Here is a 15,533-nt window from a genome sequence, read left to right as displayed (position 1 = left end):
TCTGTGTAAAGGTAACATTGAAGGACTATGTGACCCACAGTCTCCACCTCTCCCAAGCCACAGGAAGACTCTGTTCCTATGGTGTCATATTTAGCATCTACATAAAAGCTTTTGCAACTAATATCTCCACAATTAACCAGTTCCCATACCAACAACAGCTGGAGCTGAGGTGCATGAGGTCCAGCCATAACTAAAACACTTCACTGCTAACACATAATCGCAACACACTTCACTATCCAGAAACTGCAGCCACTGGAGACAAGCAGTGTCGGAACAGTCAGGATACATAGCAATTATTGGAAGGATATGTTTTTTTTTCCAAATCTCTCTGTAAAAGGAACATCGAAGGACTATGCGCCCAAAATTTATGTTGTTAAGTGAGAAATTTGTTAAGTGAGTTTTGCCCCATTTTATGATTTTTCTTGCCACATTTGTTAAGCGAATCACTGCAATTGTTAAATTAATAATATGGTTGTTAAGTGAATCTGGTTTTCCCCATTGACTTTGCTCGTCAGAAGGTCGCAAAAGGGGACCACATGATTCCGGGACATTGCAACTGTCATAAATGTGCATCAGTTGTCAAGCATCCAAACGCAAATCACATGACCATGGGGATGTTACATGTTTCAGTGATGTTGTAATGTTGAACGGTCACTAAATGAACTGTTGTAAGTCGAGGACTACCTGTATTAAAATAAACATGATGCATGCTGAGGCTGGAACAAGAAAATATCTCAACTTTACTTATGCTGTGGAGATTTTATGAGCTGGTAGCGACTGTACTGAAGGATTGCTAAGGTTGCGGTGGCCAAATGGACTTCGTGTGTGTCTCCTGTTGGAGGGGGGGGGGGGGAATCATCCATGTTGGAAATGATTAGGAATAGAATCAAAACTAAGGCTGCTACTGCCAACTTTCCTCTATTTGATCATAGTTAGAATAGTTTTCACAGTTCTAATCACTGCATTTGAGAAAGGATATTTAGAGCTGGAAAAGATGCAGAAAAGAGCAACACAAATGACTAAGAAGTAAAGCAAAAATTGGAAATCTTCTCTTTTAGATGTTTTGGATTACAGTTGCCATATTCTTAAATCACTAGCTGTGGTGACGAGGGTTGACATGGAGTTGTAGACTCAAATGCCTACAGACATCAGATTGTCCATGCTTGCTACAAGCTAACGTTTTTAATGTGTATTTACGCTTATTGCTAGGCACTATAAATGAGTCATACAGTAACAATCTAACATGGTTCACTGTAAGCCTCCTACTTATTGTTAGCTTCTCTGTTTAAATGTTAAAGATCCTCACATATGTCCTCACGTATTTTTAAAAAAAGGGATTGAATGCAGCATATTTTCCAACAAGACTGATGCCAGGCTTCATTGATATCACTGTTGGAAATATCCTTTTTTGAAAGGATGATAGCCAAACTTGACATTGCCTTATATGACTTTCAAGAGAAATAAAGCAACGTTAGAAGACTCTAACCATATACTGCCTTTGAAAAAACAAGCCTATGACAAACTCTGTCAAATTGTGGCAGAGTACAAAGTGCAAAGTATTTGAATACTCCTCCCCATTGGGGTCCTTCCTCCCCCACCCCAAGCATTCTATATCAGTACCCTGGGATCTCATTGGACTGTTCAGAATTCTTCTAGGATTTTCTTCTGAAACTTGTTGCATCTTCCCAATATGGAATTTAACAGAATAGGAGAGTTGGAGGGGACCTTGGAGGTCTTCCAGTCCAACCCCCTGCTCAAGCAGGAACCCCTATACCAGGGGTCGCCAACCTTTTGGACCTCAGAGACCACCAAACTCATAATTTTAAATCATACGGACCACTAATATGAATTTTGACTGACGGTGGCTTGTTGGTGGGAAAGTCAGTCCCATATTCCAGAAGTAGTCACAGGACTGGCCCTTTGGTCATCCCGGAGCAGCTGCTTCTCCACCCAGGTGCACCAGCCTGCCAGGGACTGGAGGAGCTGCTCCTGGATGATCAAAGGGCCATTCTTGTGACTACTGCAGCTCTGGAATATGGGACCGACTTTCCCACTAATGTCAGCAAGCCACCCCGGGGTGGATTTTTGTCCCCCGCCGTTAGTCTTACCTTCCAGTTCCGACTTGCGTGGCTCTACTCAAGGTAAGATTTGCGCTTGGCTGAAGGGTGGGAGCCAGTGAGTGGGTGGGCCATGTGGGCAGCACAGCCTTGAGTTTCAGCGCAGCCTGGATTAATTGCTTTGGGGGGAATACTTGGGGACGATAACATTTCTCTGTGGACCACCAAAATTTTCTTGCGGACCACCAGTGGTCCCCGGCCCACCAGTTGGTGACCACTGCCCTATACCATTTCAGACAAATGGCTGTCCAATCACTTCTTAAAAGCCTCTAGTGATGGAGTATCCACAACTTCTGAAGGCAAGACTATTTAAATTTGTAAAGTGACCCCTCTCAGTCCTGGGACTCTGGAGTTCCTGGAAATGTTCTCATATGTCTTGTGCATGGTGTTGAAAGGAGAAGAAGTCTTTTTGGTCTACCCTAAGCAATGGCACTTGCAGCTTGAACTTCACAAGAATTATAGCTAAATAGACCTTCCCTTTTCAAAGAAAGTATACTGTAGAATCATATTCCTGAGAAGACTGTTGACTTCAGCTTTCTGGGAGCATCAAGATGCGCACTGTTTGATAGGCTGATCAATTTTTAGCCCTTCCTATCAGAAAGTTTTATCTTGCTTCAGAATGACTGAAACTCGTAAGATGTTTTCTGGTTGAAATTTGAAACGAGCAGTTTCTACAAGGACACTTTGCCTCAATACAACTCCCAGCAACAATAACTTATGAAAATTGACTCTTGACTTAGAAAGCAAAATTGGAGCTGATAATGGCAGGGGAAGGAGTTAGGGCAGCCGAGAAGATTTGTCAAAAGTCTTTTAAAGTATATTATTTTGAAGGTTGACTCCGGGAATCAATAGTAGCACCTTGGGTCAATAGAAGATGAAATTATGACTATTGAATCCTGCATGACCATTATGTGTATTTCCCACAGCCAATTCAATGATACTTTTACTGGTTTATTGGCATTTTCATTTGACAAGCATCCCATGGCTACTGCATTTTGTTGTGTGTTAGTTTTTAGAAAGTGGCTCTTAAGTACTTTTTGTCCATCCACTATGTCACACTGTTTGTTTATTGTTGGCTTTTGCCCAACCTTCCATCATTGGGACAGAGATACCTTTTGAAACAGCATAGACAGAATTGTCCAGGAGACATTTGTCAGCATTTAAGAACCACATATACTGGCAAGGTATACATAGGCAGGAGGCTAGTTGTTGCTGGCAGCTGCAATAAATAGCTGGTATCTTACATCCAGTTTGTTCCTCAAAGCCAAGACAAGGTAGAGGTATATCTGAGAAGATTAAAAAAAATATTAGTTCCTAAGATACACTCAACAAGAAGAGTTGTAACTAAACATCACATCTATATGACACATATTTCTTGGACTCTGGTTCCTTATCATGTGCTTTGTTATTTGGAGTTGAAAATACATTTTTGGTATGTGTATAGTCAACTAGCTCAATATATATGCAAGACAGAAGTTCATTGTCAACTTCAAAACTAGCAAATCCAGAGTCTACAATGTCTTTAGGATAACTATAAGGTGTATCGGCATTTGAGTAGCATGTACAGAACTGCCCTTTAAAATGGGGATAGAGCCAGGCAATTAGTAAATGTAAATGTAATGAAAAGTGAGTATGGTTGCTTTGCTGCCTTTAATAATTTCTCTTTTCTATAATTCAATCAATATATAATTCAGCAGTAGCTTTTGGATGAACTCTGAGGCTGCATGCAAATCTGCTTAGTGAAGTTGTGGAACTCTCTACTAAAGGGTGATCTTTTGTAAACTCCCTGAAGCCACCACAAATAAGGCACATCTTTTAAATGTACTTGCCTAACTATTTCTTCTCATGAAATATTTGTAGGGTGGCCTATCCCCAATAGTTTTTGTTTGTTCTACAGATGTGGCTGTCAACCCTGAAGCTGGCCTGACCAAAGCCATTTTGAGGCTTCAGTGTTCCCACATTGGAGCTGAGGGATAGGGAGAATAAAAATAACTGGGGTTTTGTAGCCAAACCAAACTACTTTCTCTTGGGAACCAAGGACATTCCCACAGGTGGAGTGATGTTACCAGGCAACCGGATGATGCCTTGATTGGACCGTGTGTCTGATTGTTTGGGAAAGGGGAAAAACTTTTAATTAAGGTGAAAACATTTTCCAGGAACATTTAGAGCCAGTTTTCACCAGCCTGTGCCAATACAATGTGTCCAATAAAACTATTATTTGAGGAACCCACCTGCCTCAGAGGTTGTTTTTTTTGCTATGGGCGTATTACTTGGAACCCTGACAGTGGCAAAGTGCTTTTGGGTCACTTTGGTGAAACAACCTGATGAAACCTCCCCCCCCCCACTCCAAGATTTGGATGATCCTGACCCCATTAGCCTTCTGGAAGACTATGGCCTCAATCATTGGGGCCTTGATGCTTATATAGGATGATGTATGTATATAGCAAGTATATGTTATTAGAGCAATTTTCAAGGGCCCTTGCTAGGTTTTCTTTAATGAATTCTATTTGTTTATTGTGTTTCTATGGTTTTTTCTTTACCTTCTGCTTAAGGTGGACGGCACTGTCCATTTATTAAACAAATGATTTTTCTCAAATTCGCCTTTCAGCCCATGGACCAGGCTTCTCTTAAGAACAGTGATGTTCTTATCCTGACTGGACTCACCCAGATTCCCACAGCTAATCCGGATGGAATGGTGGGCGAATTTTGCAGTAACCTTGGTAAGTGGCTGGGCAGTGGTTTTGCCTGCTTTGTAATCTGACTTGGGAAATCTATGCAGGATATGGGAAATAGCTCTAAGGCTCATTTAATCAATCCAAGTGACTGCTTCTCCTCCTCCTTCTGTGTCATAACATCAGCAGTTCAGATAGTATTTTTCCAGGTTGTCTTTCTCTCTCGCACAAATATATTTAGCGAGAAATGCAAATTGTACTTTGTTTGGAGGGGGGAACTATTTTGGAACAGATCTGGCATAATGAGATTAAGTTATTTGCTCCTGTTCATTCCCTGCTAAATAGTAGCAACATTGCTGCCAAATGAGTTCTGTTTTGAATGCAGCTCTGAGGAGAATCTCCCAATCTTACTCTATCTTCTGTTTGGCTAACTTAGAACCCATTTGCATTCTTTGGAAACATGATTTCCCTTTGCCATTTATCCCCTTTCCTACACTTGATCACTGAACACTCTGCAGGAGCAAAAGGGGACATGACCCTAAATCCAGAAAGACAGGCTGCCTTTGATTAACATTGGCCATGTGTCCACAGTTCTAGAGGCTGGTCTTCATGCAGCATCTCTGCATGATATGGGACCAATTTCTGTTCTCTTCCCCAGAACTTCAGCCTTAAAAGCAAGAAATGTGGGAGGCTGTAATTTAATAGTGGACTTCACAGTTTGCATGGAAAATGTCCCAGATTCAGTTAAGACTGAGGGCAACGATCTAAAATGGTATTGGGAAAACTGCCAACGTAGAAAGTGCTAAGCTAGATGGATCAGGGATTTGGCTTTATAAAAATTCAGCATCCCGATTTGTAAGTCTGCATGTGGATTTGTCTTCTGGTTTAATTGCTACACAGTCTTTTGTCTCTCTGCTATAGGAAAAGATGGAGAAAGGTTTAGTGGTTTTTGATTACTTTGTACTTTTTAAAAAAAATAAAACCTCGCTGCAAAATCCTAGCAGTTCATATTTCTGCAGTAACCAGACAGATGTCTCTGGGAAACTGATAAGCAGGATAACACAGTATCACCCTCTATTTTGCTGTCTTTGATTCAAAAGCGCAAGTCTCCTGCCATCTTTTTGCTAGCATGCTGGCTAAGGAATTCTGGGAGTTGAAGTCCCAGAAGTTCTTAACAGTTGCCAAGATGGAAAAACACTGTTCTAGGAGGATGCTATTCCAGTGGGCAGGTATCATGACAAAAGGCCTGCTTCTTAGGCTCCATCAGATGGGCATTGTTAGATTGAGGGAAACACAGTATGAATCCACTTTATCAGATCTTAGGGGACAGTCAATAACAATGACAGAAAGGCTGGTTCTCAGCTATCCAGGCCTTGTGCCATGAAACATTTTTGGCGTGACAACCAAAGTTGTAGCCAGAAACTCAAAGAGGTTCAATACCAAGGCACAACTCTAATGCCCACACTGGTGCTCTTCTGGGTTAGCCGGAGTTCTGAATGGTCTTCAAGGGCAACCCCAGGTAGAGGACATTGCGGTAATCTGCATGCAAGGTGACAAGGCATGAGTGACCATGAGAAGGGGCAGTTGCTTCAAATCTGCCCTTGATACATATTACTCCCAAGAATATGCTGAGGATGATAGCACTTCAGAATCCTTCCATTTCCCATCCTTACTTTTTTCTGAAAAGTTCAAGGTTTGGGGAAGGAGATGGAATTTCACTTGCTAGCAACTTTCCAGAAGAGCTGGTTATGTTTGATACATACAGGGAAGAGGAAGGAGAAGGGAAGGGAAAAGGGAGGGAAGGGAGATGAGGGGAAGGGAGGAGAGGGGAAGGGAAAGGAAGGGAGGAGAGCGGAAAGGTTGTTAGTGGGTAGAGATCTGGTAGTTGCAGTGGTTCATTTCTGTATGAACTCCCAGCACGCAACAACGGAGGGACTTTGGTAGCCTTAGGGAGGAAGCTTTTTCAAGAGCATATTTCCCTACTAGAATTTGGGTTGGTTTCTCATTGTTAGGGTTTGGTTTTTATTTCTGCTGTTATTCTCACCCTCTCCCATTATGATTTAGGAGATAAAAATAGGTATAGGTAGCTGTAAAATTTGGGTGGAAGCAGCAGGATACACTAAAGGAGACTGTCCGGGATAAAATGTTTGGTGAAGCAAAGTGATCTGTTCTTCCCTAGTGGGGGAAGGGAGCTGTAATTGAAAATATGTGAATCTCATCATTTCAATTCTATTAAAACATTCTTAAGTCTATTTTAGAGTTTGTCCTTGGATTTTTATTTAAGGGGCTGATATATGTTTATGCATATGAAGGTATGTCTTTTTAATTACAATTTAATTAATTGATACCATATTTCTCATAATGGTATTAATTATTATGCACAACATACATAGTCCAGGCTGGCTTTTCTTTATTTAAGCAATGGCTTTTGAGTAATTGTTTTTATTATGGACCCTTGTCTCCATTTACATAAAGAAATTGTATTCTCTGTTGATTGTTAACAACCCTTGGCAAGGACAACCAAACTTATCAACAATTCCCTATAATTTCCATTTATAAAATTGGTATGGACTTCATTTCTTTTCTTTCTTTCTTTTTTCTCTCTCTCTCTCTCTCTTGGTTTATAGATAGGTATCACCGCAGCTGTGATTACAAATTTAGAATTCGCTAGCAAATTAATTTTCACTGTCGACAAAACTGATAATTGTTGAGCTGTACAATGTCACGGGTGCAAACAGTATAATTTCCCAGCTTGCCTGAAATAGTCCATGTGGTTGGGAGGGGAGAAGCATTTTATTTGCCCAGTTTTCTGGCCTGTTTTATCAAACGGTGTCACAGCAACTTGCAAGAAAATAAAGTTACTGAAATAATAACAAATATAATTAGATCTTCTAAGTGGGAAGCGTTATGAAATATATATTTTTTTTGTTTAGGATGCCAATCCTACTTAGATCTAGTGTGATTCTGTTCACTTTCAGCTGGCTAAGCTTTGTCTGTTGACTTTTAATTGTAATTGTTGTTATTATGCCACCTTATACAACTCCAGGTGATATCTACATGATACTTCTCCCTCCTATTTTCTGCCCTACCACTGGGAGGTGAATTGGGCTGAGGGGTGAAATTCAAAAATTTTTCCCTACCGGCTCTGTGGGCGTGGCTTGGTGGGCGTGGCTTGGTGGGACTCAGTCTCTAAAAGGAAGAAGGCGGGTGGGTGTGGGCAGGGCCAACCGATTCACATCGTCCCTACCCCCTCTCCCAAGGTGATGCGAGGTATTTGAATTTCACCCCTGGTCCCAACTCACTCAGCCAGCTCTACTTAAATCGGAACTAGAATTCACAGTCTCCCGGTTTCTAGTCCAGCACCTTTACCACTACACCAAACTGTTGTAGCTCCAGTTCCCAGTTCAGCTCCGCTCTGAAAGGACTGAATAAGCTCTGCACTATCCTGGTCCTCTATGCATGTTCTGAGATGTCTGTGGAGATTCCCAGTCATCCAGGTCATGGTTGTCCCAAAGGTGCTTTTTTCAAGAGGCAACTGGACTGGGTTTCGCTTCTCATCCAAGAAGCTTCTTTAGTTCTGACTGGATGGTGGGGAATGGACGGATTTATATTCCTTACAGACAGCTGGACATTTGCATTCTTCTAGAGAGTCGTTGAGGCCATTTGGAGGAATGGAAATCCTTCCATTCCCCACCATCCAGTCAGAGCTGAAGAAGCTTCTTGGATGAGAAGTGAAACGTCTTCAAAGAACAACAAGAAAGTCCAGTTTCCTCTTGCAAAAAAAGCACCTTTGGGATGTTCTCAGATGCATTCCTGTGATTGGATTCCTTATAGAGAGTCGTGTATTTCAGGTATCCTTTACCCTATAATGCATAGGTGTGCATTGGATTACTTTCCTCATTTGTCTGCTTCTCATCCAAGATGTTCCTTGCTTTTTGATTGGTCCATGGTTGTAATCAGGATTATGTTGTCTTCTATAGAATTTTGACACCGTCTATCAACTCATTTGCAGTTACATTTTTCGGAGCCTCTTGTCCCAACGTAGCCCTATCAAACCCAACAACGTTCTCAGTCGAGCTCATGGGCAATGATGATGACAGTCTAAAGGAGCCCTTGGCTCTACCTTCCTGCTAGCTATGAGAATTATTTCATTCCAGGAACCTCACAACCCTTCTTCCCTTTGTATGAGTTACTAATTATTTTACATGTTTGGGCTGCAGTTGCTGGAAAGCCAGCGTGATGACACTTGCACAGTTTAATCCATCCTACAGTTTTTGTCCTTTGAAGGATATCTATGTACATGTGTGTATATATACGTGTGCCTCTACTTGTACTGTTCCAGTACCAGGACCTGTTTCCTGGCTTGTGTTTCTTTTAGTCAAAATAGCTTTCTGGAACTCTGCTGCCCTCTCCTGGCAAGATATTTTATTATGGGCTTTAAGGCAGAGGGTCTTGTTGCAAGCGCTGCATAAGGATGAGTTTATTAGCCTAAAAGGGATGTAACGCTAAAGTCTTTTCATACCAGGTGAGTCAGAAGTGAAGAAAATAAATAGAATGCCATTAAACACTTAGTACTTTATTTTTTTAAAGCTAGACTTTTAAGCAGGGGTGCAAAGGAATCATTTCACTTTGGCCACTTTACTGGCATTTTTTAAAATCACCAAATATGCAATGAACTTGAAAAACTATGTGTAGGATGATAGAATCAAGGGAAAAATATCTCAGCAAGATCAGTCCTAACCCTGCTTTTCTTTGGCTTCTCTCTCTTTGTTGAGCAGAGAACTTCCTTTGCTTCAGTCTTGTTCTTCTTTGCGTCCTCCTCTTTTCTCCCTGGCTGATTCCTTCCCTCGCTCCCTTGGATCGGCAGAGATATTATTTTGCTTGCTTGCTGTCTTTCCCAGCAGGGAGCAGCTCTTTAAGTTATTTCCTGTGTGTCTCTCAAGCAGTCCCAGGATCTCATCCCATTTTCCCTGCCCAAGCCTTAGGTAGGTCTAGCCTATTGAAAAGAAGGACTAAGCGTGATATGATAGCAGTCTTTCGGGATTTGAGGGGCTGTCACAGAGAAGACAGCTCAACCTATTCTCCAAAGTGCCTGAGAGCAGGACAAAAAGCAAAGGTAAAAGATCGTTAAAGAGAGATCCAACCTAGAACTAAGGAGAACTTTCCTGATAGTGAAAACAGTTAATTAGGGGAATGGCTCACCTCCAAAAGATGTTGGTGCTCCATCATTGAAGGCTTTGGAGAACAGACTGGGCAACCATTTGTCTGGAACGTTATACGGTCTCTTGCTTGAACAGGCGGTTGGACTGCAAGAGTTCCAAGGTCTCTTCCAATCCTATTATTCTATGTTTCTCCCTCCCATTGGCCAGAGAGCCCAGGGCCACCTGTAAAGCTGTGCCATGGAGGACAAGATCAGGCAAGGATTTTTGAAATGCGAAAGGTTTCAGACCCTGACTATGGCCCAGTGAACCAGGATGTTGTGGTTCGCCGGCAGCCTGTGTAGATGGCAGCAGAATCGGACAGTGGGGAAGAAGAAGGACCATTCTGGGAATCTGCGGAGGACTTGGAGGAGGGTCCTGTGTCCAGTACGGAGATGGGGCCAGGACCATCTGGGAGTTATGTGCTGACTCCGGAGCCTCCAGAATCTGGCAGCAACAAGGCAGAGGAACAAGGGGAGCCTATTCCCAGTGCACTTTTGCACAGAGCTGTCAGATGGCAAGAGCTGCTAAGACAAAAGGGGCAACTCGGGAGTAAGGCTTGGAGGTGAGTGCCCCTCCCATAAAGTATAAAGGAAGTGCAAAGGTGGAGAAACCTTTGCAGGAACCAAAGTCGTTCGCTCTGTTCAGATTAAACCTTGAAGCTCTGTGTAGACTTTGTATTTCGTTTGGCTTTTTACAGTTAATTTGGCACTTTAGTTGTCGGCAGCAAATCAAAGGAGATAAAAGTGGGTGCTTATCTCGAGAGATTGTTTGGGACTCATTACAGGCTGGGAATGAACATAATTCCCAGCATTGAAATAAAACAAGAGTTGTTTGGACAAAGTGTGTGCTTAATTACGGTCTCATGAAGCCTCAGTCAGATCACAGGAGGCCTCTGGGTTTGGACTGAGTTGAGCCACCATTACATTTCTTTCTAGCTCCTGGAGTGCTTCTCATGACTTAACCTCTGTGTCTATGTAGTGCTTTGTACCTGCTATTGCTGGGCATTTCCTTAATTCCTACAAAGTGTTTTTGAAGCCATAGAAACAGATTTAGAGGCCTCTGTGCAGTGCACCAACCAAAAATTTGAGATCCCTGCATTAAGTTATGTGATGGCTTTGCTGGTACATAGAGACACATAACAATTGCTTTACTTACAATTAGACTGCAAACATCCAGAAGATTAATTTGCCACCTTGTGGTCATTTAGATTTTTGCAGCCCAGACATGTCATTCCTAAAACTCTTACGTGAATTGCTATATGAATGGTCACACATAATGTTATGTATAAGTAATCCTTAACTTACAACCAGTTGCTTAGCAACTGCTTCAAGTTACGATGGACACTCTCCCTAAAAGAACACATTCCAAAGTTCCAACAGCCCCATCCCAGTCATATAACCATATTTCAAGTGCTTAGTAACCAGCCCACATTGACCACCATTTGTAGCATCCTACGGTTATATCACCGTGATTTATGTCATTTTTTGCCAAAAAAATCAAGTTGGATGCAAACGTGCCTCATAGTGAACAATGTCAGGCTGGGACATGGCAATAACCTGCAGTCAGTCTGGAGGCTGGAACTAGAAAGGACAAAACAGTAAGTCTTATCTAAGAAATAAACCAGAGACAGAGACAAGGATGAAGCCAGAAATGGAAGCCAAAGAATAACTGTGAAAACAAAAATGCACTAACACTTAGAAAGGGATTATTACTGCAGCAACTCTAAACTGGAATAGGAAGACCCCTTATATATCCATCCTGTCCTGGAGAATCTTGGACAGGTTCACTTTCTCTAAAGCCAAAAGATACTTCACTGAGAAGGCTGCCACCTATAACTCAGAATTTTACTATGCAAAGAGATAGCCCCATGTTAAAAACTAATTTTCCCAGACCTTTTATGTATTTTGACTTACAATCTCGAGTACACCTGTATAGTGCCTACAAGAGCTGCCATAATCAAAGGCCTCTCCATAGGCATGTGTTGGGCACTTGATTCTATTTTTAAAAATCTTTTTAGTTACAAAAAAGTAAATGAAAAACTAGCAAGCTACAAAGCAAGACCCTCAAACTCAAGCACCATCTTTATTTATATTGGAGCCATCCTGAGAAACGAAAATAATTGCCTATTGCTTTCTCTGGAAATATACCCGCCATGCGGTATTTTATGTCTGATCCTGCCTCCCATGACAGCCATAATAGGTCTATAACATACTCTCAAAATTATTTTATGTTCCCAGTGGCCTCAAAAGTCAACAACCCCTGATTTATAACTTTGTTTTTATTAACCAGATGTTTTAGTTATACTGTTTTCTGCACCTTTTACAGGAAAAATGGGGGGAGGGAGGTTGTTTGTTACTTTTATTGTAAGATTCTGTTTTTATTGTGACTTCTTTAAGAGAACCCTTGTTTTGAGGAGAAAAATTGGATCAGTGGCGGTATGCTACCGGTTCAGACCAGTTCAGCTAAACAGGTAGTTTAAAAAAAGCACCTCTGATCAGCTGAGAGAAGGGGAAAAAAGCCTGGACATCAGCTGAGAGAATAAAACACTGAAAAGCACATGGGAGGGTAGGAGGGTCGCTTCTAGCTTTTTGTTTCTTCATCCAGCTAAATATGACAACCAGATAAATATGAGCCAGCAGTGTACAGTATCAGCCAAAAAGGCTAATGCAATCCTAAGTTGCATTAACAGAGGGATACAATCGAGATCAAGTGAGATACTAATACCACTCTATAAAGTCTTAGTAAGACCACACCTAGAGTACTGCATCCAGTTTTGGTCACCACATTATAAAAAAGATGTTGAGACTCTAGAAAAAGTACAGAGAAGAGCAACCAGGATGATTAGGGGACTGGAGACTAAGGCATATGAAGAATGGTTACAGGAACTGGGCATGGCTAGTCTAGTAAAGAGAAGGACCAGGGGAGACATGATAGCGGTCTTCCAATATTTGAGGGACTGCCACGGGGAGGAAGGGGTCAAGCTATTTTCTAAAGTGCTTCTAAAGGAATAATGGATGGAAACTGAACAAGGAGAGATTCAACCTGGAAATAAGGAGAAACTTTCTGACAGTGAGAACAATCAATCAATGGAACAGCTTGCCCTTGGAAGTTGTGGGAGCGTCATCACTTGAGACTTTCAAGAAGAGATTGGACTGCCATTTGTCAGAAATGGAGTAGGGTCTCCCGCTTGGGTGGGGGTTGGACTAGGTGTCCTATCAGATCCCTTCCTACTCTGATGATCTGTTATCCCCTCAGCTGATTGGCTTGTTGGGAGGGGCGTGTTAGGGAGGCGCGCATGCGCAATCACCCAACGAACTGGTAGAGACTAAGGTAGAATCCCATTACTGAATTGGATGCTTTAATTAACTAATAAACAAAGAGATAACCTTAGTTTATGCAGGCTTGAAATCTTGGGAGTAGCCATGCATAGAATATAGAAGTGTGGTGTAGGCATGAAGGCTTCTGAAAACATCTGAACAGCTATTGGTAAAAGGACAGTTTTCAGGATTACTAATATATAAAGTGAAAAAATGAATAAATACAGAACTCTAGTATTGTTAATGAAATGGGCCAGCATGAAGCACTGGTTTTGTTCCCAGAAAAGAGGGCACTTTCCACAATGCCTGGAAAATGTATGAAAAATGGTTTTGACTTAATAATTGTGGACATAACAGTCTTTTCTAAGTTCAGAGGAGTTTGCCGATGCTTGTTTGCTTCATTGCCAATTAATGAAACCTCTTGTGTTCAGAGACAATATACTTCAATATCTTCATGTTGAGGAGAAACCACAGGGACAACTGCCTCCGTTAGGCCATGTTTGTGACTTTTCTTAATTGGACACTATTGAACTGTATATCTTTTTTTTTATTATTGCCTTGTGTCTTTGTTAAGCTCTTACAGTTCGAAATGGAGGAAACGTGCTGGTCCCTTGCTATCCCTCTGGAGTGATCTATGACCTTTTGGAGTGTCTCTATCAGTACATTGATTCTGCTGGACTTTCCAACATCCTCTTCTACTTCATTTCACCTGTGGCAAACAGCTCTCTTGAGTTTTCCCAGATCTTTGCCGAATGGTAGGTAGCGGCAGCTTCTGTTTATCAGCAAAGAGGTTGAAGACTTTGGCTGGTCACTTCGTTGTTTTTTTTTTAATATGTTTCTGAGGAATGGGGCTTGGGGAGGGGGCATTCAGGGTTCTTTGGGGAGGGGTGAAATGGAGTTTTTAAGCCTTTAGGGCAGGGGTGTCCAACCTTGGCAACTTTAAGACTTGTGGACTTCAACTCCCAGAATTCCTCAGCCAGCAAAGCTGGCTGAGGAATTCTGGGAGTTGAAGTCCACAAGTCTTAAAGTTGCCAAGGTTGGACACCCCTGCTTTAGGTTTTGTCTTTAAACATCCTCCATCCAAAAGTTTGAGCCCACCTATTTCCAGTGTCTTTAGGAACTTATAAAAGGGAGCAACTCAGGCAGTAGGTTGTCTCCCCTTGTTCTGTATATTCAGAAGTATTTCATATTTTTTTCTGAGCCAGCGGTTGTAGAAAAATGCCGTGTGTCTTATTTATTATTCACATATAATCCACGCGGTGGATTCAGACAATGTCAGTTCTATCCTCAACAATCATCCTCTTGATTTTTGATCCATGAAGATTCCTGAAAGAAAGCCAGGTAGTGAACTGGTAGTCCACCAGATAGCTCCCAGAAATTCTTTCCCCAAACCATAGTGGCTTGATGTCTCTTTCTTCTATAGAGGCAGTTCCTCTATAAATAATCTGTTAAGAGGAAGCATCTGAGTCTGTTTCGGGAAATCAGTCAAAGAGTCATTTTAATCCCTTCAAGACATACAGATTTATTATGACATAAATGTTCAAGACTGATGCCCTTGAAAGGATATACTGTGATTACATTGTTAGTTTTCAAAGCACTCCCAGATGTCTTCTTGTTCCTCTATTCCAGCGGGATCCTAGAGAAGGTTCCAGATTTATTTAACTATTTGGCTGTTGCTGCCACCAAGCTTGGCCTGAAGGGCTGGGCAGTAGGTGGCAGCAGTTACTTGCTGTGTGTGACCAGACAGGCTTATAATTCTGGATTGTTTTGCTCTCTCCTTTCAACTTTAGGTTATGTCACAACAAGCAGACAAAAGTATACCTACCAGAACCTCCCTTTCCTCATGCAGAGGTAAGTTGGTTTCCCTAAATGTGCAGAGCTTCCATTTCATTAATTTAAAATGAGAAAGGATGGAGATACCTTCTTTGGATGAATAGGACTATTGGATCCTATTCCTAGGCTGTGACCCGCCCTTCCAACTGCAAAATTATTAATTAGAATGACAGTGCATATATAAGCTTGTTTAGTTTTAATTTAATTTAAATTAAATTTCATCTGGTAGCCCTGCTAGAAATACTTCCCAGAGGGGAACCACAGAAACAGACCATGATGTGGGTGTGTGGGGTCTCTAACAATGCTTTGAGCTCTAAGCACATAGCACTTATAAGCAGTATCCTGAATGACAGGAAGCGAGCTTCTTCCTATAATCTTCTCGGTTGTCCTTAC

The 15,533-nt window shown here is 41.7% G+C and overlaps 1 protein-coding gene across 2 annotated transcripts in view; it reads left to right on the top strand.

Annotated features, from left to right (window-relative positions):
* The window catches only part of INTS9 (integrator complex subunit 9), a 73,960-nt gene that overhangs the window by 40,975 nt on the left and 17,452 nt on the right, over nt 1–15,533 (top strand). For both annotated transcript variants that reach the window (XM_087960251.1, XM_087960257.1), the window contains 3 exons: nt 4,726–4,837; nt 13,882–14,062; nt 15,098–15,158. In XM_087960251.1, coding sequence (XP_087816377.1) covers nt 4,726–4,837; nt 13,882–14,062; nt 15,098–15,158 — 354 coding nt within the window. The remainder of the gene's footprint in view (nt 1–4,725; nt 4,838–13,881; nt 14,063–15,097; nt 15,159–15,533) is intronic.

The sequence above is a fragment of the Notechis scutatus genome, chromosome 1 (assembly GCF_049901735.1).
Source record: "Notechis scutatus isolate UNSWTSFEM ecotype Mainland chromosome 1, rNotScu1.2, whole genome shotgun sequence".
NCBI lineage: Eukaryota > Metazoa > Chordata > Lepidosauria > Squamata > Elapidae > Notechis > Notechis scutatus.
The sequence above is the reverse complement of the archived record's forward strand: the minus strand, read 5'-3'. Positions and strand labels throughout refer to the sequence as shown.